The following is a 25968-nucleotide window of genomic DNA, read 5'->3' on the forward strand; positions in this document are numbered from 1 at the left end:
GATGGTATTTTGAACATTAGATGGTATCTTGAATACATTAGAAAAAATGCTTAAAGGTGGGTTTTAAGCATTAAGCTTTTATTTTTTTAGAAGATTTATTTTACAGGGGGTAGAGACAGAATCTCAAGCGGACTCCATGCGGAGTCTCCATGCACAGAGTCCCATGGGGCTCGATCTCAAGACCATGAGATCATGACCTGAGCTGAAATCGAGAGTCAGAGGCTTCACCGACTGAGCCACCCTAAGTATCAAGCTTTTAAACCAAAGTTTATGGTGACTTTATCAACTTTATAAAATTAGTTGAAATGACCAACAAGAAGGTATTTTGGGAGGGAAGGTAAATATGCACATAATAGATGTTTTCTACAAACAGTTGCATAGATTAAAATACATGTATACAAATCTGTTACCTTGAATTCTTTACCAGAAAAGATCTTAACAGATTCTAGAAATAAAAATGAAGCTTTTGAATTTGGATTTTCCTTAGTTATTCATCTGAAGAAGGCTTTTAACAAAGGTGATAACAGTATAGTACAAGGAGTAAGGAAGAACAAATAATTTTATATCTCATGGTTGCTTTTGTTTCTCATGGTTACTTTACTATTTTGGTACAGAGAAGAACAATTTACACTCATAGAATGTTTCTGAATGCATTTTTGGCATCCTTGATTTTCTTTCCCTGCATTTTTTGCCTTTAGTCTTATAAAGTTCCAAGTGCTTTGGCACCTGCCTCCCAGGAGCCCTCCCCTGCTGCTTCTGCTGAGGCTGATGGCAAGGTCTGTTCTGATTCTTAATCTAAGCCTGCATGCCTAGTTGTTTGGTGCAACATAATCATCTGGAAACAACACACTGTACACTGAACATTAATGTGGGATGTGTGCTAAGGTTAGATCATTTTAGTCTAATAGGAATTTTAAATTATATAACAATGTATACTTCATAAATTGTTGACATGCCTTTCTTTTGCTTACAATATAGAAGATGCGCACGGAAAGATAATTTAAAGAGGAAATTATCCTGCACTTTTGAAATTCAAGCTATTGGTATTTAAATTTTGCTTGTTAAACTGCATGTTTTAACATATCTTTTAACAGTTAATTCAGGACAGCAGAAGAGAAACTAAAAATGTGAGTCTCTTGCTTCAGAATGGAAATGTACCTTTGGTTCTCACTGAAACATTGTCTTCAAAACCACTGAAGCTCTTTGTATAACAGCATCTATCTCTTGTCTGTGTTCCATTTTTTAATGTTTCTCTTACCTAACTAATCCTTCTAAGATGGCATTAGTTCTAGTTTTAACATTTTTTTTAAATAACAAAAGGCTTTCCTCCTAGTTTTGACTTTAATATTGTGGTAGGGAGTTAAGATTCCAGAGCTGGCAGTTAATACTTCTGGACATTTCCTCTTTAAAGGTTCAGAGATCTGTCCGGTACTAATGGATCAGCCTCTCCTGCTGCTTGCCTGCGCGGCCACGTGGTTTGCCTTGTCACCCGAAACATGGGGCTTAGCATGTGCCTCAGCAGCTTAAGCGAATTCGGAACAAACAGGGACTGGGAGAGTTTGAGACTGTCAATTCTTGATAACCTGTTTGGGGGGAAATGAGATAATCAGTAAATTATTCAGACCTTCCTCTGTTTTTTTTCTGCCTTTAGCTCCTTTCCTCACTTACTGTCCAGGTTTAAGATTCTGAACCTCATAAGTTTATCAATGTCTTATCCTCTCTCAGCCCACTGTGCTCAGGTTTTATAGAGAACCATCTAAATCATTGCCTTAAGTTTTATTTCACTTATGGCATCACCCTGAGTTTGCTTTCCTTTTCTTTTCATCATTCATGGTGTAGTTAACAGGTATTTAAAAAACTAATTACTCATGTTAAGATTAGTTTATAATATACTGCTATATTTGGACATAGCATATCTTAACTGATGTATTACAGGCAAATTTGGGCCAGTGTTTTGATTCAGAATGATAACCCAAACTAATGTTTTAAAAATATATCTTTCAGGTGTGCAGTATTATAATTTGATATCTGTATGCACTACAAAGCGATCACCCCAAGTCTAGTTAAGCATCCATCACCCTACAATTGAACCCCAGCTTCTTCTTGATCTAGGATTTTGTTTTTGAAAACTGACATAGATTTAACACTTGCCATAATACACTTCGGTTAAAAGTCTGGATGCCACCTTAATTCCATTTTAGATTGTAAGATCTTTTTAAAGAGCATGTAAAAACATTCCCAAATGTTGATCAGTTACTGTTTTTCCCATTATTCTAAACATTTTTCTTTTATAAATCAACTGACATATCCTAGAGAAGAAGGTACAAAAGTACTGGTGATTACTAGATTTCTTTCAGTAGATTCTTAAGAACATTGAGGAAACTTACCTTGGGTTTATGTCACATTCCACATTTTAGGCAGCTTAAAGTCAGTATCAGCCTAAGAACTGTAAGTGTAAACAGTTTGTAGTTGTATCTTATAGTATTTTGTTGACTATTAAAAATGTAAACTAACTTGGAAAATAGATAAACTCTGAAGTTTGAGACAGGAGTTCATAGGACTTTTGGAAAGATCAAGTTCAATAGTGTGTAAGGTTACTTTGAAAAAATCAAACTGGCAGTTCTGTTTTCCTTTGTGCTTTTAATAAGCACTATTAAGGGCAGTTTATACTTTTCCCACAATTTACTGTTGGAGGGGTTGGCAAGGAGGAAGAATTTTAAAGTTAGCACATGATAAAAATTAAATCTATGGGCTGAGGCCTTCCAAAGAAAAGACAACAGAACCTCTTATTTACGATAGCTCAGGTTGCCAGTTACACATGCCACATGCCATCTTTTTCTGACCCTGTTATCTGTCTGAATAAAATCCCAGATGGTACTGGATGTTGTGTTCTCCTTGTCAAAGAAGATGAACTTTAAGTTCATGTCAGGTCCGATACAGTTGGAATAGGTTTTGGAACATGTTCTTTTCAGGTTGCATCTGGAGGTGGTGGGGTTGGAGACAGTGTTCAAGAACCAACAACAGGCAACTGGAGAGGAATGCTGAAAACTTCAAAAGCTGAAGAGTTATTAGCTGAGGAAAAATCAAAGCCAATTCCAATTATGCCAGCCAGCCCACAAAAAGGCCATGCTGTGAATCTGCTGGATGTGGTAAGCCACGCGAATGGGTTACGCACTAAGAAGATAACTGAATTACTAGGAAAGCACTTCAGAAAAACTCAAGGAACTAAAAGTCACAAAAACTTACTGAACTTTTAACCGTTTCAAAATGGCACAAAAGTGAAATTTTTTTCTTTCCCTCACTCCATTTAGCCTGTTCCTGTTGCACGAAAACTATCTGCCCGTGAACAGCGAGATTGTGAGGTCATTGAACGACTCATCAAATCATATTTTCTTATTGTCAGAAAGAATATTCAAGACAGGTTAGTACTATAGTACTAAATCAGACTCTAATACTGCTCAGTTATTCCAGAATTTGTTGTAGAAATACACGTGTTTTAAAATTTTTAGGCTTTTATTCTAAATTAATGGATCATCTGATTTGGTTTTGCAGTGTGCCAAAGGCAGTAATGCATTTTTTGGTTAATCATGTGAAAGATACTCTTCAGAGTGAGTTAGTAGGACAGCTGTACAAATCGTCCTTATTGGATGATCTTCTAACTGAATCTGAGGACATGGCCCAGCGCAGGAAGGAAGCAGCCGACATGCTGAAGGTATTACTGTCAGCGGTTTTTAATTTTCACAGTTGGGTCGTAGATACAAACACTGCATTGTTAAAAATGCATTCTTATCCTTAGAGATATAGTCCTCCTATAAGGACTAATCTTTTTTTTCCACTGGTACTTGATTAGACTTTTAGGTTCAAAACCAGAGGAGATACTGGTTAATATAAAGTTACTACATATAAAGTGGAGTGATTACACCCACATAATTCAGATTTTTTGTTTGTTTGTTTTTTTAAATATAGGCATTGCAAGGAGCCAGTCAAATAATTGCTGAAATCCGAGAGACTCATCTTTGGTGAAGAGAACTATAGAATATGGAGACTTTGTTGACTCGAAATTTGCTAGTTACTGCCTACTTGAGTAGAATTTTATTTATGAACTCCTGTGTATTACAATGGTATGAATCTGCTCATGTGAAGAGACTGGCTATAAACTGAAAATTTTACTCTGTATTGCAGAACAAATCATACAGTTAATCCAAATAATAAATGGCTGTTTCTAAAGTTGCCCAGTACCTATAAAATACATCAAGTCTTTCTTGTGACCATTTCATTTGAACTTAAAAAGAGCTGTTAAATGTTCTAGTTGTGCAAGCAGTTTGCCTGTGGATAAGATGACCTGTGTAATCTGTTAGTAGTATTAAAGCTGCTGCCCTAGTCCTGCAAGAAGAATGCACAAGACACCATTTCCTACAACTGTAATGCATGCACAATATAAACTGGTCTGGCTTTGAAAGATGTGAGTTGACAGGTTACTCACAGTCATTGTATTCCACCTGTCCTTCGATTTATAGTTTTACTGAGCTTTGCTGCAGCCTTTGATGTGTAAGAAAGCTGAAGTCACAAGAAGGTCTGGAACGTTGACAGTGACGCAGTGTGTGTGTGTAGCTATGCAGCCCTTCCACTTCTGGGCTCATGCTACCCTAGGGCGTTAAAAATCAAAGTATCTTTGATCCTTTCTTAAACCTGGAAGGATGAATTATATTGTTCTGCATTAAAAATCATCTAGACTTGATTTTCAAATATAATAATTCAGATCCATCTTTAAATTAGATCACTTACACCATGTCCCAAGATTCACTTGGAACTGGGACTTAAAACCAAATCCTGTGGTGATCACTGAAGTGTATCTTCTCTAATAGTTGGTTAAAAAAAAAAAGTTACTTTTGCTTCACACCAACAAAATACATTAGAAAATACTCTATTTTAGAGTGGAACAATATATATATATAGTGGAACTCTATTATAGAGTAGAACTCTATAATCTAAAGAAAAATACCCGGACACAGCCACACATCCGAAGGCTTAGGCTACTAAAATGCATTCAAAGAGGTTGGGGGTGAGGTTTAGAACATATTCACATTTTATTAAAATTCCCCAGGTGATTCTTGATATGAATTACATTAAAAATTTTTTAAGATACGGGTCAAAATCCTTAAGGCATTTATTTAGCTCCATCTCTGACAGATACTATATTTCCATAATATAGAATTTACTGAACATGTTAACCTTTCTCCTAAGTTATGACATTTATGAAGAACTCCTGGCAGGGAAAGCATGTCTGGCAACTCGAGCTTACGGTACCCATTTACTAGCAAACAACAGGCTCAGCAACTGACCTCAACCATGAACAGATTCAATCTTCTCTAATATGGTACTCCTTTGAATCTGTGAGCAGTACCTATCTGGAGAGAATGCACACTACCTAAACGTCTGTTAGAACACACTCTGAAGTCACTCTACCATTCTTCAACCTCAGTATAGCCATCCATGACTGACTTACTTCAGATACATCAGATGACTACCATTTCAGCCTTTTAAATTTGTAAGGGGGCGGGGAACTTAACAGGGCACCATTCTCATCAAACATATTTCAAATTGGAAATGTTACCTTTAAAGATAGGTTACGGTAATGTACTTGCTGGCACTACACACCTTGTACAAGAAAAGCAGAGGCAAGAAAGGTTTGGGAAGTTAGAAAACCTTCCTTTGTTGGCTCTCAAACTGAGTGAAGCTCTGATATGTTTAGACGATCTGACATTTACAGTGGACACCTGTATGTTCTTGCTATGTAAATAAAATTGCTGGTATGAAATGACATTAAAGTTTTGTCAATAAATGAATTCTTCTTAACTTTGCTCCCAGAGAAGGTTCAGATAAACTATAGTTTAACTCATAAATCTAATTGGAACATAATACAGCTTACACTGTATAAAAGTTTTACAAAATTTCCTATTAAATTCTCACAATTCAGAGATTATTACATCTCCAGTTTCACACATAAATTCAGTGATTTGTTCCATGTAATCCAGGTAGTAAATGGCTAGAATTTCAACACTACATGCTTTGCTGCCTATATGGTTTTCTAGAAGGAATCAGATTGTGAACCATTTTGTATTTGTGTATTTCACTTAGTCCTCAGGGAAATACACTGATATTACCCTGATTTTTGAGATGTGGAAACCGTTCTAAGAATTAATTTGCCTAATGTATAGAGAGCTTAATTAGGTCTGGACTCTAAGTCTGGAAAAGTTCCCTTACCTGAATTCCTTATGATATTCTCCTGTGATTGGATATTGGTATAATATTTATCTCTGTTTTCACTCTAGTTACTTTTCAGTTCAGTTTATCTCAAGTTGCAATCTGCTTGAAGACAGACGCTGAAACTTAAAGCTAGGTTTCCAAATTTATGAAATACTGCTTCCTCAGTAATTTGGCAAAACAAGGCTGTGAGTAAATTTAATTATACTGAAACACAGGCAAGGGACTAAAACACTCAATTAGAAAACTTCTGAAAAGTACGGATTTTTGTTCTTTGAAAGCTAACTTTCTACTAGAATTTCTACTGCCAACTATGGCTTAATGTATGTAATACTTGTCTTCTTAAGGAGAACTGGATTTAATCAACAAAATTCAGAAATTTACAAGTTTCCAATACTATTTTTCACATTTCTAATGTGAACACTAGAAGCCCTGCTGGTGTCTGTGAGTCAGATCAGGGAGATGAACCCCCGATATAAAAGTATCCATGAGTCCTTACGCCACCCTCTTTTTCACTGTTCCTCCTCATCTCTAAAAAGGGAACAAAAAGGATAGGATAGTTCTTCCATGAAATAGAATTTTTAAAAGATTATCCCTGGCAATCATAGTTCTATGGTAACACCTGCAGCTCAGCAGATAAAATACTGCATTATTACACCAGCACTTGTCTTAACCACCCTGTGGAAATAAGAAAATTACTCACACTCTGAGACCTAGAGAGTACTCCATTCTCTACAGTTTGACTTACATGAGCAAAAGTGTAAGTTCTGGAGCCAGCCTTTGGTACATCTTAGGAGATGGGTAAGTTTGAACCACCTGAAGGATTTTTCATCATAGCTGAAGCCATTTTATAATGTAGAAATTCCTTTTTCCTATTTTTAATAATGAAAGTCCATTCTTAAGAATATGTTGTCCAACAACCAAAACACACTCAGGATTCGTTACTTGTCTGTGATTTATACTAACTCCACCTTCTGTGATCATCCGATGCCTAAAAATAGAAATGTTTAATTAGAATCATTTGACTTACATTGCAGAGGCTCTGCAAACCACTCTGAAACCACTTAGCAGTGAATTGTTACCTTCATGTTCACTCTACTAGATTCTGCCTCCCTCAAATGCTTTTTGAAAAGGAGTGGATTTAAGGCATAAGTTTCTTGTTTAGTGGAGAAAAATCTAGGGTATTTCATAGCTCTACGCAGAACTCTTCAGTTGGCAGTGGTTTAAACATGAATAGCAGAATCACCTGGAGAGTGATTCCTTAATCACAGAAAAGAAGCCTCCAGAAATACAAAGAGGACAGTGCTGCTTTTTGTGAGTTCCCATGAGATACCAGTCGCAACTATGTAGTCCTGTTATAGAAATCTTTAGGAAACTTATGAAACTGGAAAATCATTAGAAATTATATTATGAGACTATGCAAATAATAGCATATTGTTAAAATTGAGAATTTTTTAAGTGAAATGGGCTGATTTCAGAGATGGATTATCAGTAGCTTATCTAATTCCAGTTTAGTAACAATTTTTTTGATGGTGTATGTAAATAGGTTTTACTTCTGTTATTTACTTACTGCCCAATTCATTCAACAAACATTTATAGAGCCTTTACTATACGCTAAATATAAATAGTACTGCAAACTAGTGGAGAGAGCCAGACTATTCCAGAGAGATTAAATGCTGTCACCAGTAGGAAATATGACTCTGGGTGCACACTGGGTTGGTGGGGGAGCTGGAAATTGTCCTGCAAGAGGAGACATGGAAACTGGGAGGGTGAGTAGCAGTTACTTCCACAAATAGGGTGAGGAAACATAGGGAGTAGCTGGAAAGAAGCAAACAGAAGAAAAGGTCTAGAGCATGAAAGTCCTTGGAAGCCCTTGTGAAAAGCAAATGTTCATTTTCTCTTATCTGAATGTTACCAAATGACAAAGAAACCACTACTACACATGGTTTCATAAAACTCAACGTTTTCTATTTAAGGACCGATTTCTTTCTCTTAGGAAGTGTTACTTTGGTCTGTTTGCTATAGTTTCCAGATCATGTTCTCATTTTGCTTAAATGGCAGTCTTATTTAGCTTATACAATCTAAAAAAACGTCAATATTAAGAGCTCTGTCTAAATCAGATATGCTGTCATCCTAAGTCATGGTAAAATTTCCAGTATCAGTAAATAAGCCACTAGAAAAGTTCAGAAGAAAATAAAAAATGCTTCCACAGTAAGGAAAATCCTTAGAACCAGTGACTCACTCTGGAGAGGTATACGGCACCACCTGCAATCCAGTGTACATGAAATAATGAGCATATTAGGGAATCAGTAAGGTGGAATAGCAAGTGATAACAAAGACAATGGATATTTTCTCTCTACAGAATAACTAAGGGCTTTTTAGGAGAAAGGTAAAAATCTAAAATAACTGAAAGAAAATAGCAATTTTAACAAATGTCATTTATAATCATGACTAGGGGCTGACAAGCATATGACTTAACTGTCAAACTCCAGGAAATGAGACACCCAGGGTTTTCTGGCTAACCAGTGCTTTTCCTTCTAAATCACTCTATTTCAGTTTTAAGTGCAGAAGCATCAAGTATATGCTGGATTACTTTTTTGTGGAACACTTTTATTCCCTCATAATCCCACATAACTGAGGAAAACGCATTCTACCTACATCTTGATAAGAAAAATGGAATTCTCTGGGGTGCCTGGCTGGTTCGGTTAGTTAAGTGTCTGCCTTCGGCTCAAGTCATGATCCCAGTGTCCTGGGATCAAGTCCCAGGTCTGGCTCCCTCGTCAGTGGGGAACCTGCTTCTCCCTCTACCCCTTGCCCAGCTTGTGTGCGCTCCCTCATGCATGCGCTCTCTCCCTCTCTCTCTCCCTCTGTGTCTCTAACAAATTAATAAAATCTTAAAAAAAAAAAAGAAAAAAGGAATTCTCAAGAGGAGTAGTAGGTAATTTACAATACTAGTTTTAGGAAGTAACATCATATACTTACTTCATTTTCAGAAATTAAACTAATATTCTTTAAAATTTTTATTTATTTGTCAGAGTGAGAGTAGGTATGCACACAAATGGGGAGCAGCAGAGGGAAAGGGAGAAGTAGGCTCCCCACTGAGTAAGGAGCCCAATGCAGGACTTGATCTCAGGACCCTGGGATCATGACCCGAGCCGAAGGCAGATGCTTAACCCACTGAGCCACCCATGCGCCCTCAACAAATACTGTAAACGGGTTGGGCAACCCCTCTATTCCCTCAAAGATGACACAGACTGAATATGAGAGGGACCATGTGAATCTCTTAACTTTGGTCTCAAATTGTGACCATCCATCCCCAAGCTGACTAATCCCAGTGCATCTGCTGATCACAGTGGTCCCTTCAATGTAGGCCTTTCCAGTGCTGGAGGAAAAATGGGCTTAGATTTAAGGAGAGAAGTATGGGGGTATGAGAGTTTATAGAAAATTTAGAGTATTTTCAACAATAGGTTCTCAAGTTTTCACTTTAGTCTTGGACTAACCTAATTTCTGCCAGGAATAAGACACCTTGTGGCACTACAGAAACATGCTGTGAACTGTAACATTTACTGCTGAATGAACAGTGACTGAAAGTTAAATCATCTTACCCTCGGGGACCATCTGGAATGGCATTTGCTTTGCGGCATGTATCTAGGACACTTGTTCCTGGGTCAAGAACTAATTCAGAAAATGAAGCTTCTTTAAACAACTCTCGTAACTCTTGATCAGACATGACCTCCAGGGCATCGATGCTGCTGTGATAAAGGGCCTGCGTACACCTGAAGAACACATCGAGAACCACATCACGGGAGTGCTTATCCACAGACACATTCTAATAGTTCTAAAACAGCAACGTTTATCTTGTAGAAGTCATACTTAGCTCAAGATGATCTTTCCCACAGAGGCTATTCTAAAGCACTTAAGTCAGACACTGACAGTCCTTACAGTGGCAAATGACATGATAGCCCTAATAAATTTTCTCAAGTCCATTAACTACATAGCTTTATCCAGTGTTAGTTATTCCTAAAGGCCACCTTTTAGCAGAATCCAGCCCTTCTTGTCCATGAACGAGCTTTGTAACTTCTGCAGCGAGTCGTTTCTGAGGACCCCGCTTTTCTGGCTCTTTAACATGCAGCTGCATGATGTGGTCAATCTCTGGAAGGGGCAGGAAAGTGAAGAGCTTCAGGTACCTGTGGGACAAAACATACATTGCTGGTGTAAGCATCTGATTCTTCTTTTTTTTTTAAATATTTTATTTATTTATTTGACAGACAGAGATCACAAGTAGGCAGAGAGGCAGAGAGAGGAGGAAGCAGGCTCCCCGCTGAGCAGAGAGCCCAATGCAGGGCTCGATCCCAGGACCCTGGGATACATTGCTGGTGTATACAACACACCTAATTTTTGTCTCCAACTCCCTTTCCCTTCAAAAGACATCCTGCCTACTTTTAAATTTACATATATTTTTAAGATTCATTTATTTTAGAGAGAATGAGTGCATGCATGAACATGAGTAGGGGGAGAGGGAGAAAGAATCACAAGCTGACTCCCCACTGAAAACAGCCTGATGCAGGGCTCCATCTCACAACCCTGAGATCATGACCCACACCCAAACCAGGATTCAGCTGCTTAACCAACTGAGCCACTCAGGCGCCCCTAAACTTATTTTTCATTATGAAAAATAAACATATAGAAATGTACCCCAAATAAGATACCCATGCACACACCAGTCAGACTGAAGATGTTACTGTTTTGCCATCTTCACTTCAGATCTTTCCTTTTGAAAAGGCATGAAATAATATAGCTCTAGATGCCAACATATTCCCCTCCATGCCCAGGAATAAGCTAACTTAAATTTGTACCTACTCTTCCTATGCATGTTTTAATACTTTTGTTTTCTGTATATGTATCCATCAATAAAAAATGTGTAACTTAAAAATTGACATTTTATCTGTAGCCTTTAAAAAACACATAGAAAGTATATAAATCACAAACATAGTTTAAGGAATCAAAAAGCAAACATCTATGTAATTACTCCCCATCCAGAAATACCTCGTTTCTTCTACTCAAGAAAACCCAGATGTTTTTACATACACTTCCGCCTTTCCAAATGAACCACTCTTCTCCCTTTTCAAGGTAATCTCTGTTTTTTTTTTTTAAACTTCTACTACTCTGATATCCCTTGGGAAATGTCGTTGCTTTGTTTTGCCAGTTTTAGGCTTTATAAATGGGATCATACTGAATATATCTTCATCTTCAGCCTCTCTGGCACATCAGTATATTTGGCAAGAGACGCATTCACGTTGCTGTGTCACCGCTGTTACGTACAGCGTTCTGTGCCGTGACTACTTCGTATAAAGTATTTATGTAGACAGTCTACTGTGGATATCTGCGTTGCTTCCCCTCTTGGACAGCTGCTAATACCGCGGCTATGAATATTCCCATGTAGTTCTCTTGGTGCACATGTGTGCTCATTTCTTTTGGGGACGAACCCAGGAGAGGAAGTGTAGGGTCACAGGTTTATGTGCATATTCAGGTTTAGTAACACAGACACCTACTTTTCCAGAGTGGTTCTATAAGTGCTGCATCTATGTCTGACCCTAAGTTTTGGATTGCCACGGCCTCCATGCCAAGCACTCCCCCACACAAATGAGCTGCTGCCTGCTTGCCACAGTTGAAGGCTCATGAGCCAGGCAAAGCAGCCAGCCACGGCTGCACAGCAAGTTCCCCTTTTAGAAAGCTGTGGATAGGGGCGCCTGGGTGGCTTACTGGGTTAAAGCCTCTGCCTTCGACTCAGGTCATGATCCCAGGGTCCTGGGATCAAGCCGGCTTCCCCACCTCCCCACCCCACCTGCCTCTCTGCCTGCTTGTGTTCTCTGTCAAATAAATTAAAAAATCTTAAAAAAAAAAAAAAAAAAGCCCTCGGTAACTCAGCTAAGTGAACACTTGGGTGAACCCATTTCTCCCTTCCCACTACCTAATTTCCACTCTAGTGTTTTAAATCTGCCAATGAAGAAGGGCCTCATAAAGGCCCAGGCAGAGCCCCAGGACCATGCTCTCTGCCTATCCCTAACCGAGACCTCCAAGTGCCCCATACCCTCCAGAACTTGTAGGGAATAAGATGGTTTTCCAAATTTCCTGATGCTTGTTGCTGAGGTGCATCCTGCAATCCTAACAATCCTTACAATCCGGTAAGAACCATAAAAGCCAGTTCAGCCACAAAACAGACTCCAGTCTGGGAAATGTGGGTAGGAGACACACAGTCCCACTATGACCCACCACTCAATGGTCACTAGGGGAGTTCTCCCTCCTCCTTACCAGAATATCCTTTCCTCAGTAATTAGCCCTTCTCGGCACAAGGCCCGAAGGACCCTCATTTCTATTAGTCACTAAAGGCCTTTATTATTAATGGTCTAGGGGCACCTGGGTGGCTTGGTCATTAAGCGTCTGCCTACGGCTCAGGTCATGATCCCAGGGTCCTGGGATCGAGTCCCAAATTGGGCTTCCTCTTTGGTGGGAAGCCTGCTTCTGCTGCTCCCACTCCCCCTGCCTGAATTCCCTCTCTCACTGTGTCTCTCTGTCAAATAAATAAATAAATTTTAAAAAATTAGTGATCTAATCATCTCCTTAGTCCACATGGCCTTGATCACACAGCTCTGGAGACACTGAATTACTATGGCAGCAGTGACACTTTAGGAGAGAGACGACAGGCAATATATAGCAGAGGTGATATGCAAACCGGGACTGGTGGGATGGCATCCAGCGAGTGGTGCTGTGTTCCCAAGTGCTGTGACCTACCTGGTCAGCCAGTTATTGTAAGATGGGAAGGTAAGGCAGACCCCATAGTTAACTACAAGTACTACCATGCAGTCCTGCTGACAATACCATGTTCCCACTGTTCCAGATGCAGCCTATCAATAGTGATGTCGATAGGAATGACTGGGGGCACTCGCCGGGCCCTGACCACTTGTGGTGAGCCCCTAGAGACATGACCATAGTGACCCAGATGACCCCCTCTTCATTTCTAAAACTGAAGAGGCCCCAAATGACCTGGAGTCCAGAGAATTCTTTTCATGAGGTGCTCTCCCTAATTAGAGGGCAGCCCTACTACATTTTAATGGGACTGCTAAAACCATTTAAAAGGCACTGGGGGGCCCTGACGGGTTGCTAGATGTAGTGGAGATTACTATCCAGGCACCCAGATGCTTCAAACCTATGCCATTACACACCCACTGCCCCAGAGGGGTTTCCCCTTGAGCAAATTTCCCTCAACCAAAAGGAATCCCTACCCCCTCCTTAGTAAACTCCCAACTTAATTTTGTCCTTTTCTGAAAATACAGATTAAACTCTCCTGGGAGTTATAAAATTTCAGTATTCCTGGTCACTTAATATCTGGACAGCCAGTCTCTAAACTCTAGGCCCTAATTAATACTAGCATTCTCCTAGCCTGCACTCCTGACTCCAACCCAGTCCCTGCAACTACCTCTGCCCTCTTCTCTAACCTCAGGGTTGGCAGCCACCTAAGCCTCTACCCTAGGAACTGGGTAGATCCCCAGGACTTAACCCACCTCCCAGAGGCAGCTGCCCCATACCACTCTGACAGTCCACTGAGACAATAAAAATGCATGGTCCTTTTTGTCCCTATTAGATATCAGGGCTCAAAGTCACTGTTATTCCAGACAAACCCTCTAAATTCTTCAAAGGGAAGCCCTTCTACCTACAGGGCATTCCTAGTAAAACAATCAAAGGTGTACAAATCCATCTGGATTTAACTAACTACAGGGACCATTTACTTCAAATAGCTTCTTCGGGTGGTGGCTTCCTTGGCCCTTTCTTTCCCTATTATGGGCATGGATGCACTGGCACAATGCCACACAGACCCAGCCCAAGTTCTTAGTCTTCTTGGGGGGATTTACAAAATGGATGCCAGTGACTCTCCCTCCTGTGGGCAAAATGGTAAACACCCCCCAATACCAATTTAAACAGGGCACTAAAGGCCTATACCTTGTTACTATAGATACTGAGATGGAGTCTTTTTAAGCCCACAGCCTCCCCTTTCAATGGCCCTGTTTGGTCAGTACATAAGTCAGCCATTCATGAATGGAACCTCACCGTTTACCTTCAAATCCTTAATACTAAGGTTTCCCCAATTAAGCGATAATTCCTAGTATTACAGAATTAATTAAGGACACACCTCTCTGGGATAAGCAGCATGCTGGCATTCACATTACATGGGTCCCAGAAGGAAAACAGAGAATAGGGGCAGAAAACTTAATTGAAGAAATAATAGCTGAAAACTTCCCTAACCTGTGGAAGGAAAAGACATCTGGGCCCAGGAAGCACAGAGAGCCCCAAATAAGAACCCAAGACACATGATAATTAAAATGGCAAAAATTAAAGAGAGAATCTTAAAAGTGGGGAGAGAAAAGCAAAGAGCGATGTCTAAGGTAACTCCCATGAGGCTATCAGCTGATTTTTCAGGAGGCCAGAGGTAGCAGTACCGTGTATTCAGAATGGTGACAGGAAAAAACTACAACCAATACTCTCCCCAGCAAGGCCATCATTCAGAATTAAATGAGAGATAAAGAGGTCCTTAGACAAACAAAATTTAAAGATGTCCATCACCACTAAACGGGCTTTACAAGAAATGTTCAAGGGATTTTTTTTTAAGTGAGAAAGAAGAGGCTGAGAAAGAATCAGGACTTAGAAAATTATGAAAGAATTTCAATGGTGAAAGCAAATAAATAGTAAAGGTACCAGATCAATCACAAAGCCAGTATGAAGGTTAAAAGACAACAATAGGAAAATCACTTGTATCTATCATAATTAGTTAAGCAATACAAAAGACAAAAGGATGTAAAACATGACATCAAATACATAAAACACAGAGCGGGGAATAAAAACGTAGCAAACATGCTTTTTCAATGTGTTGAAACTTAAGTGACCATTAACTTAAAATAGATGCTATATGCATAGGATGCTATGTATGAACCTCATGGTAACCACAAACCAAAAATGTGTAATAGATACACAAAAAAATAAGAATCATCCAAGCGTTATACTAAAGAAAGTTATCAAATCACAAGGGAAGAGAGCAAGAAAGTAAGAAAGGTACAGAGAAGAACTAGAAAAACAATCAAACAATTACCAAAACAACAAAAGTACCTATTAATCATTACTTTAAATGTAAATGGACTAGGGGAGTCTGGGTGGCTCAGTTAAGTGGCTGGCTCTTGATTTCAGCTCAGGTTATGATCTCAGGGTCCTGGGATCAAAACCCATGTCAGGCTCCATGTTCAGTGTGGAGTCAGCTTGAGGATTCTCTTTGGCCTTCTGCCCTTCCCTCTCCATATGCTTGCTATTTCTTTAAAACAAACCAATAAATCTTTAAATGTAAATGGACTAAATGCTCCAGTAAAAAAACACAGGCTGACTGAATGGATAAAAAAAAATCCAAGACCCACCTACATGCTGCCTACAAGAATCTCCTTCAACTTAAAGACACAAACTAAAAGTGAACAGATGGAAAAAGGTAGTCTATGAAAATGGAAACAAAAAAAGCTGAGGTAGAAATACTTACATCAGACAAAATAGACTTTAAAAGACTGTAATAAGAAACAAAGAGCATTAATAATAAAAGGATCAATCCAATGAAGATATAAAAATCACAAATACCAATGCACCAAACATGGAAACACCTAATTACATAACACAAATATTAACAGATATCAAGGGAGAAATCAAGGGGTACCTGGGTGGCTCGGTCAGTTAAGCATCTGTCTTTAGCTCAGGTTATGATCCTGGAGTTCTAAGACCAAGTCCTGGGGTGGGGGGTGGAGCAGGGGGGATGAGGGGGGAAGCTCAGGTCCCTGCTTAGCATGGAGTCTATTTCTCCCTCTCCCTCTGGCCACCCCCCACTAGTGTGCACATGTGTGCCCTCTCAAATAAATCAAATCTTTAAAAAATATAGAGAAAAGTCAACAATAATACAATAGAAGGGGACTTTAACATCCCACTTACAGCAACAGATGGGTCATCTGGGCAGAAAACTCAAGGAAATTGTGGCTCTGAACAACCTATTGGACCAGATGGACTTAACAGATATATACTGAATATTCCATTCCCAAACATAGAATACACATTCAAATGCACACTGAATATTTTCCACAACAGACTGCATGTTAAGTCACAAAACAAGTCTCAATTTATGAAAACTGAAATTATACCAAGCTCCTTTCTGGAAGGTATGAAACTAGAAATCAATTTTAAGAAAAAAATCTGGAAAAAAACACAGACATGTGGAGATGTAACAACATGCTATGGAACAAATAGTGGGTCAACAAAGAAGTCAGATAATAAACTAAAAACTGCCTAGAAACAAATGAAAGTAGAAACATGATATTCCAAAATCTTTGGGACTTAGAAAAAGGAGTTCTAAGAGGGAAATTTATAGCAATGAAGGGCTGCCTCAAGAAACAAGAAAAATCTAAAACAAGCAATCTAAACTTACAACTAAAGGAATTAGAAAAAAGAACAAAGCCCAAACCTGGCAGAAGCAAAGACGTAATAAAGATGAGAGCAAATAAAAACAGAAACTTTAAAATAAATGAAATTATGAGTTAGTTCTCTGAAAAGATAAAACTGATAAACCTTTTACCAGATTCATCAGGATAAAGAGGACTCAAACACATAAAATCAGAAATTAGAGAAGGTACGACTGACACCACAGAAATAAAAAGGACTGTAAAACACTACCATGCTTAGGGGCACCTGGCTGGTTCAGCTGACAAAGCATATGACTCTTGATCTCAGGTTTGTTGGCTTGAGCCCCACATCAGGTGTAGAGATTATATAAAAATAAATAAATAAAATCTTAAAAAAAAAAAAAAAAAAAAGACTACCATGCTTAACCAAAGAGGCAGAAGATCTGTAATGTGCGAACTATAAAACACTGATGAAAGAAAATGAAGATGACACAAACTAGATTGGAAGAATTAATAATGTTAAAATGTCTGTACTGCTCAAAGCAAACTACAGATTAAATGCAATCCCTATCAAAATACCAAGAGCATTTTTTATAGAACTAGAACAAATTTGTATGAACCACAAAAGACCCAGAATAGTCAAGATAGTCATGAGAAAGAATAACAAAGCTGGAAGTAACACTTTTCCAAATTTCAAGATATACTACAAAGCCACAGTAATCAAACAGAATGGTAATGGCACAAAAACAGACCCATAGATCAGTGGAACAGACTAGAGAAAGCAGATATAAACCTACACTAATATGGTCAATTAATCTGTGATAAAGGACAAATCTGTGACAAGAAAATACAATACAATCCCTTTAACAAATGGTGCTGGGAAAACTGGACAGGTACGCGCAAAAGCATTAACTGGACCACTTTCTTACACTATACATTAAAAAAAAATTCAAAATGAATTAAAGATCTAAATATTGAGAACTGAAACCATAAAATAAAAATAAACTATTAGGACTATACCAAAATAAAGCTTTCACGCAGCGAAGGAAACTATCAACAAAACAAAAAGGAAACCATGGGGCGCCTGGGTGGCTCAGTGGATTAAGCCGCTGCCTTCGGCTCAGGTCATGATCTCAGGGTCCTGGGATCGAGTCCTGCATCGGGCTCTCTGCTCAGCAGGGAGCCTGATTCCCTCTCTCTCTCTCTCTCTGGCTGCCTCTCTGTCTACTTGTGATTTCTCTCTGTCAAATAAATAAATTAAAAAAACAAAACAAAACAAAACAAAACAAAAAACAAACAAAAAGGAAACCTACTGAGTGGGTTTTTTTGCAAATGATTTATTTGCAAATGATATATCCAACAAAGGATTAATATCCAAGATATATAAAGAACTCACAGAAGTCAATACCCCTAACACTATGCATCCAATTAAAAATGGGAAGAGGACTTGAATAGATATTTTTCAAAGGAAAACATATAGACAGTCAACACATACCAAGATGCTCAACATCACTATCATCAGAGAAATGGAAATCAAGATGATAATGAAGTATCACTTAATATCTGTAACAATGATTTGTATCAAAAAGATAAGAAATAACATATTGGTGAGGATATACAGAAAAAGAAACCTTTGTGCGCTATTGATGGGAATGTAAATTGATGTAGCCACTGTAGAAAACAATATGGAGGTTCTTCAATAATTAAAAATATACCACAAGGATCTGCTGATGGGTATTTGCTAAAAGTAATGAACTAATTCAAAAAGATATGCATCCCTATGCTCAATGCAGTATTTTTTTTTTAAGATTTTATTTATTTGACAGCGATCACAAGTAGGCAGAGAGTGGGGGGGAAGAAGGTTCTTCACTGAGCAGAGACCCCGATGCGGGGCTCAAACCCAGGACCCTGGGATCGTGACCTGAGCTGAAGGCAGAGGCTTTAACCCACTGAGCCACCCAGGCACCCCGCAGTATTATTTACAATAGTTAAGATATGGAAGCAACCCAAGGGTCCATTAATAGATTAATGGATAAAGAAATAGTATATATACAGTGGAAAATTACTCAGCAATAAAAAAAGAATGATATCTTGCCATTTGTGACAACTCCAGTGGATCTAGAGGGTACTACATTAAGTGAAATAATTCAGGCAGAGAAAGATAAATTCCACATGATTTCACTTATATGTGAAATCTAAAAAACAAATCAATTTAAAAAACCCCCCAAACAGAGGACAAACTAATGGTTGCCAGAGTGGGAGGCTAGGGGATGGGAAAAATAGATGAAGAGGAATAGAAGATACAGGATTCCAGTTAAGGAATGACTAATCATGGGATGAAAGATACAACACAGAAAATATAGTCAATGGTTTAAAAAAAAAAAAAAGGACTACTACGGAAAATTATTATATGTCTAACATATTGAACAACTTAGAAGGAATGAAAAATTCTTAGAAACATAAAATCGTCCAAGACAATCAAGAAGAAATAGAAAATCTGAACAGATCAGTTACTTGAAATGAAACTGAATCAGTAATCAAAACCTCCCAAGAAACAAAAGTCCCGGACCAGATGGTTTCAAATGTGAATTCTATCAAACATTTAAAGAGCTAATATCTACTCTTCTCAAACTATTAAAAAACTGAAGAGATGAATGCTTCCAAATACATAGTATTCGGCCAGCATTTCCCTGACACTAAAATCAGATAAAGACACTTCAAATAAAAAAGAGTATTGCAGGCTATATATCCTTGATGAACACAGACACAAAAATCCTCACATATATTATCAAACTGAATTCAACAATACATTAAAAGGGTCATTCCCCACGGTCCAATGGGATTTATTACAAGGATATAAGGATGGTTCAATTTATGCAAATCAATCAACATGATATACAACATTAACAAAAGATAAAAAACCATACGATTATCTTATTAGATGTAGAAAAAGCATTTGACAAAATCAACATCCATTTATGATAAAAACTCTCAACCGAGTGGGATTTTTGGGAACATACCCCAAAATCCAAATATGAAAAACCCACAACTAACATCATACTCATTGGTGAAAATCTCAAAGCCTTTTCACTAAGATCAGGAACAAGGCAGTAATATCCACCTGTCACTTTATTTCAGCATAGTACTGGAAGTCCAACCACAGCCAACAGACAGAAATAAAAGGCACCCAAACTGGTAACGAAGAAATAAAACTGTCACTATTTGCAAATGACTTGATACTATATAGAAAAAACCCTAAAGACTCCACCAAAAAACTACTGGAAGTAATAAATTCAGTAAAGTTGCAGAATCCAAATTAACACACAGAAAACTGTTCCATTTTTATACAGTAACAACAAAGTAGCAGACCAGGAAATCAAGAAAACAATCCCATTTACAACTGCATCAAAGAGTAAAATACTGAGGAATAAATTTAATGAAGGAGTAAGAGACCTGCACTCTGAAAACTATAAAACACTGATGAAAGAATGTGAAGAGGACACAAATAAATGGAAAAATGTATCATGCTCATAGGTTGGAATAATATTGTTGAAATGTCCATACTATCCAAAGCAAAATACAGATTTTATTTATTTACTTTTGTGTGAAGTACCTATTTAAAGCAATCCCTATCAACATACTAACAGCATTTTTCACAGAATTAAGAACAAACAATCCTCAAACCTGTATAGAACCACGAAAGAGCTCAAATAACCAAAGCAATCTTGAGAAATAACAAAGCTGGAGGGATCACACTCAGATTTCGAGATATATTACATAGCAATAATAATTAAAACAGTAGGGAACTGGCCCAAAAATATACACACAGACCAACAGAATAGTGAGCCCAGAAATAAACCTACGCCTATATGTTCAATTATTCTATGACAAAGGAGCAAGAATATTCAATGGGGAAAAGACAGTCTCTTTAATAAATGGCGCTGGGAAAACTGGAGAGCTACATGCAAAAGAATAAAACTTGACCACTTGCTCACACCACACACAAAAATAAACCCAAAATGGATTAAAGACCAAAATGTAAGACCTGAAACAATGAAAGTCCTAAAAGGAAACAGGCAGGAACTCTTGGGACATCCACCTTTGCAATATTTTTTGGATTTTTCTCCCCAGGCAAGAGCAACAATAGCAAAAGTAAACTATTGAGAATACACCAAAATAAAAAGCTGGCACAATGAAGCAAACTATCAACAAAACGAAAAAGCAAAAGCGACTTGCTGACTGGGAGCAGATATTTGCAAATGATATATCTGATAAGGGGATAATACCCCAAATAGATAAACAACTTCTACAACTCAACACCAGGAAACAATCTGATTAAAAAACAATCTAATTAAAAACAAAACAAAAAACCAAACCAAACCAAACCAGACATTTTTCCAAAGGAGAGAGATAGCCAACAAACACATGAAAAGATGCTCAACATCACGAATCATCAGGGAAATGCAAATCAAAACCACAATGAGATACTGCCTCACACCTGTCAGAACGGCTAATATCAAAAAGACAGGAAGTAAGTTTTGGCAAGAATGTGGAGAAAGGGAACCTTCATGCACTGTTGGGGGGGAATATAAACTGGTATAGCCATTAAAAAAAGAGTAGAAAGGTCTTCAAAAAATTAAAAATAGAAATTTGATACCATCCAGCAGTTTCACTTCTGGGTATTTACCTGTAGAAAACAAGGACACTAATTCAAAAAGATACGTGCACACCTATTTTCACTGCAGTATTATTTACAACAGCCAAGAAATGGAAGCAACCTAAGTGTCCACTGATAGATAACTGGCTAAAGAAAAATGGAGTATTATTATTACTCAGCCGTAAAAAAGAAAGAAATCTTGTTATTTGCAACATGGATGGACTTTGAGGGTATTATGCTAAGTGAAATAAGTCACTCAGAAAAATGCCATGATTTCACTTGCATGTGGAATCTAAGAAACAAATGAACAGATAAAACAGAAACAGACTTACAAATACAGAGAACTGGTGGTTGCCAGAGTGCAGGGGATGGGTGAACAGATGAAGGAGATTAAGATATACAAACGTCCATAAAATAAGAAAGTCACAGGGATGAAAAGTACAGCACAGGCAATACAAGCAATATTATAATAATTTTGTAAGGAGCCAGTGACTACAATTATTGTGATGAGCATTTCATAATGTATATAAAATGTCAAATCACTATGTTGCACACTGGAAACTAATCTAATATAGTATGTCAACTATACTTCAATTAGAAAAAAAGGACAAAAAAAAATCTCTAAGTGCCTGACATTTTAGTTGCCAAATTATCCATTTTAAAGACGTTCATTTTGAATAAACATACTGCTAGCTGTTATGATACAGTTAGTAGCAAACCAACTAGATCCATTACCAGGCCACCCTTACTCATGAAGTTTCTCTTCTAGAAAGCCCTAGATAAGGGACCACTTGAGTGACCCTGTTTCTCCCCTTCCTGTTCCCTAATTCCTGCTTTTATGTTTTAAATTTCCCACTAAAGGGTGAACCTAAAGCCCTAGGCACCCCACCCTTTGTCTACAATAAGGCTGTGGCCTAGGTCCACACTCCCTCCCTCTCTCTACCCAGGGCCTTCTGTGTGGCCCTCCAGGACCTGTGAGTAAGAAATTTTGTTTTTCAGATTTCCCTGATGGTTGTTGCTGAGATGCATCCGGCAATCATAAGAACCACAAAGGCCAGTCCAGCCTCAACACTGGTTCTGGTCAGGGAAAGGTCTGTGGGGCTTGCCACAAATGGTATGTGCCCAGGTGAGTTCCTCAAGCATTTCTAGTCAATAGCATCACTAGCAATTGGCCGAGACTGATACCACAATTAAGTTCACTCTCCCAACACCTTGGAACATTTTCACCAACACCTGGTATTGCTAATTCTGTTTCTCCATTCTGGAGGGTACATAACAGTATTTAATTGTACCTCTATCTTGCATTTTCTCATTATTAAGGCTGAGCAACCTTCTCAGATGTTTTGGGTCTTTTGGACAGAATCTCTCTGAAGTGCATGCTCAAGCCTTTATGTTTCTATTGGGTTGTCTTTTTCTTATTGGTTTATGGAATTTGAATATAAGCTCTTTACACTTTTAGTACATGTAATGGATATTCTTCTACTCTTAATGGTGACTTCAATGAACAGTAGATCTTAATTGTAATTTAGTCAAATCTTTATTTGTATCTCATTTGAGGATCCTTCCCTATCCCAGTTATGAAGATATTTTCCTATTTATCTTCTGAACACATGATTTATCTTTTGTTAGAGTTAGGTTGATAATCTACCTGGAACTGATTTTTGCAAACCGTGTGAGACTAAGTTTCATTATTTTCCCCACATAAGACATCTAATTATCTAAGTGAAATTTACTGAAAAGATTGTTTTATCCCGATGTTCTGCAGTGCCAAAGAGATCACGTGACCACAGATGCTGGAGTCCGCCTGGATTCTCTAATCTTTACCATTAGTCTCTTTACAAAATCTTAAATTTAAGCTTTAAATTTTGCTTTAAAACCAAAAATTACTAGAATTAAGATTTTAGAAGAGTTGCTGGATACACATTTAGTCATAGAAATTAATTGTATTTTTTATACATTAGAGCCAAATAGAAAAGGAAACTTTCCAGATGTCAGTTCTTGATACATCAAAACCCTAAAGTGTATCATCAAATGTTTGAAATAAATCTAAAGGAAAAAACTTTAATTATTATAGTTTGATAAGGCATATTTTCCACTCTGGAAATGTTATTTTTGGTTAAATTCATCTTTTTTTTTGTTGCAAGTCTATTTTTCTCATTAATTTATATTCTTTAAAGAGTTTAAGATGCGAATTAATGAGAAAGTCATTTTTAAAAAAGGATTTTCAAAAGATGTTATAAAGAAAACAAACTTTAGAGACAAAGGTAAAATCAGGTTTAGTCAAGTTGATGATAAAAGGAGTGAAAAAACTAGAATACACAAGTGGGAGTGTCTTAAGTACTTGTTAGATGTAGATCACAAACTTGGCTCTAAGTTTTCATCAATCACAGTGGTTTTCTGATCTAACCAATAAAAAACTGTTCAGAAGAACAGAATTGCAATGTTCTGGGTCTTAAACGAAAATCTAAATGAAAACAAAAACACAAACTATAAAGGGTACATACAGATTCAATGGCTAAAATTATGAGTTTATAAAGTTAATTTTTCTCAGGATACTATGAAGAACTCACCTTTCTACCAAATCATCCTGCTGCCTGACAAAGAACTGATACAATTCAAATGGGGAAGTCTTCTCTCGGTTTAGCCAAACAGCATTACCAGCCGACTTTCCCAATTTTGCTCCAGTTGTACTTGTAATTAGAGGAACCGTGATTCCAAATACATCTTCTCCCGTCAACCTAAGCATAAAGAAAAACTTCATTATGTGCTTCAAACACAAGTGATGGTAAGTTCTGCAGATCCTTCTTCAGATTTCATTCTGGTCTCTTGCTCTAAGAAAACTTCCTTCACTTTGTAAATCTGAATTTTTGTTCCTCTTAATTGCACTCAATTCGTTTTGACATTTGTCATTTTAAACTGCAATGGAACCAGTGACTCTGACGTAGTTTCTGCATCACTAGGTCCTAGAAAACTGTAAAGTCTGAGGGAGAACAGGAAGGAAGACTGGGTAAGGGGAAATCAGGTAGAGACACTTAAGAATGTTTTAAGGAATTTTTAAAATGAGTTATCACATGGGTTAGCCCTGTAGTTGAACTCCCTCAAGAAAATGCGATTAAAATCTACCTTATTTGCCAAATATCTGGAGTTGGAAAAAAATTTGAGATGCCAACCAAAAACTAACACTAGCTTCATGGGACCTGCAAGGCTAAATCAGAAACTACTCTAGGAGACACGGTCGCATTCAAGCATAAACAACGAAAAGCAGAGTTACTAAAGGGAAGCAAAATACACAAGCTGTATTCTGAGTAGTGGTCTATTTCCTTCAAAGCTCTAAGAATACGTTGCATGCCTAGTATCATTAATTCAGCCCTTCAACTTTCGTGAGCTAGTCACATTAACACCATTACAGACTTAGCGGAGTAAAACCCACAAGGATTCAAAAAGGGCGTCATTCCCCAATCGTTAACAGTTGATCACAGGCTATTCACGTGTAAATTATTTGGTCACAAGATTTTTCCTGGGTGTAAAGGAGCTTACTTGTGGATAAACTCGTATCCGGACACGATATTGCCCAGCTGATCAGATCCACCCAGCTGGACCCGGCATCCATAATGCTTGAACAAATAATAGAAGTCATAAGCCTGGAGCACCTGGTATAAAAACTCTGCCAAGCTCATGCCCTCGGGACTCTTGAGCCGGGTTTGGACGCTCTGACGGCTCAGGAGCGTGCCCATGCGGAAATGCCCACCCACAGCCGTTAGGAAGTCCACCAGGTGCTGCTTCTGGTACCAGGCCGCATTGTCCAGTACCGTGAAGCTTCCCCAGGCCCGCCCATTCGCGAAGAGCTGCTGGTGATTAGCCACCATGGCCTCGAGTCCTTGGCGTAGGGCGCGCGCATTGCTTCGCACGCGCTCTGGTTCCAGCGCTTCCCGCTCCTTGGTACGGCCGCTGGGGTCTCCCAGGCGCGCGGTGGCACCTCCTACCAGTGCGATCACGTTGTGGCCGGCTCGCTGGAAGTGAAACAGGCCCAGCAGCGCGAGCAGATGCCCCACGTGAAGCGAGTCGGCCGTGGGGTCGAAACCGCAGTAGATGGTCTGAGGAAAGTTGCCCGTGCCACGGTCAAAGAGCTCTGGGAGCTCTATCTTCGTACCCGTCTCGGGGAAGAACTCCTTGAAAAGACCCCGAGCCTTCTGCATCGCCAGCAACCCCTGAGCGCCCGAATGGGCCTCACGCGGTCCCAGGAGCAAGACTCCTGATGGGCCTGGGGTCCCAAACCACCGGCCGCGGGCAAAGCACCGCAACACGGGGGCCGCCATCTTGGCGTCGGCACGAGGGGAATGCTGGGATTTTCTGGCTCTCGCCACACCCCCCTCAGTGCCAGCCTCCTACAATTTCTACGGAAATCGCTTCCGTGTATTTCTGCGCATGCCTGAGTGGGGCGGGGCGGTCACTTAGCGACGGAGCTTGAGTTCTCCGCAGACGCTGGAGTTCTGACGACCCGAGTGGGGATTGTGTTTACCGTCAGTCACCTTAAATTCTCTAAAACTTTATTGACTCATTCGTAACGTA

The 25968-nt window shown here is 38.7% G+C and overlaps 2 protein-coding genes across 10 annotated transcripts in view; one reads left to right on the plus strand and one right to left on the minus strand.

The window, feature by feature from the left end:
- DNM1L (dynamin 1 like) overlaps positions 1-5828 on the plus strand; it is a 50833-nt gene extending 45005 nt beyond the window's left edge. For 2 of the 8 annotated variants that reach the window (XM_082738633.1, XM_082738631.1), the window contains 6 exons: positions 699-776; positions 1095-1127; positions 2973-3149; positions 3312-3421; positions 3553-3712; positions 3967-5828. In XM_082738633.1, the coding sequence (XP_082594759.1) occupies positions 699-776; positions 1095-1127; positions 2973-3149; positions 3312-3421; positions 3553-3712; positions 3967-4023 (615 nt within the window). In that variant the 3' untranslated portion in view covers positions 4024-5828. The remainder of the gene's footprint in view (positions 1-698; positions 777-1094; positions 1128-2972; positions 3150-3311; positions 3422-3552; positions 3713-3966) is intronic. The other 6 variants (XM_082738634.1, XM_082738632.1, XM_082738637.1 and 3 more) reach the window with 3 other exon arrangements.
- YARS2 (tyrosyl-tRNA synthetase 2) lies at positions 58-25822 on the minus strand. Of its 2 annotated transcripts, XR_014313740.1 has the most exons (6): positions 24937-25822; positions 23970-24137; positions 10296-10451; positions 9870-10040; positions 7013-7255; positions 58-1583 (listed from the first exon to the last, which is right to left on the minus strand). XR_014313740.1 is itself a non-coding variant. In XM_082738639.1 (5 exons), exons 1-5 carry the CDS (start codon positions 25713-25715, stop codon positions 7096-7098), a joined length of 1434 nt encoding a protein of 477 aa, XP_082594765.1. In that variant the 5' UTR covers positions 25716-25807; the 3' UTR covers positions 5066-7095. The 2 variants fall into 2 exon arrangements, 1 of the variants encoding a protein (XP_082594765.1); XM_082738639.1 differs by lacking the exon at positions 58-1583 and having other exon boundaries at positions 5066-7255; positions 24937-25807.
- Positions 25823-25968: the final 146 nt, after the last annotated feature.

The sequence above is a fragment of the Mustela nivalis genome, assembly GCF_964662115.1.
Source record: "Mustela nivalis genome assembly, chromosome: 7".
NCBI classification, from domain to species: Eukaryota; Metazoa; Chordata; class Mammalia; order Carnivora; family Mustelidae; genus Mustela; species Mustela nivalis.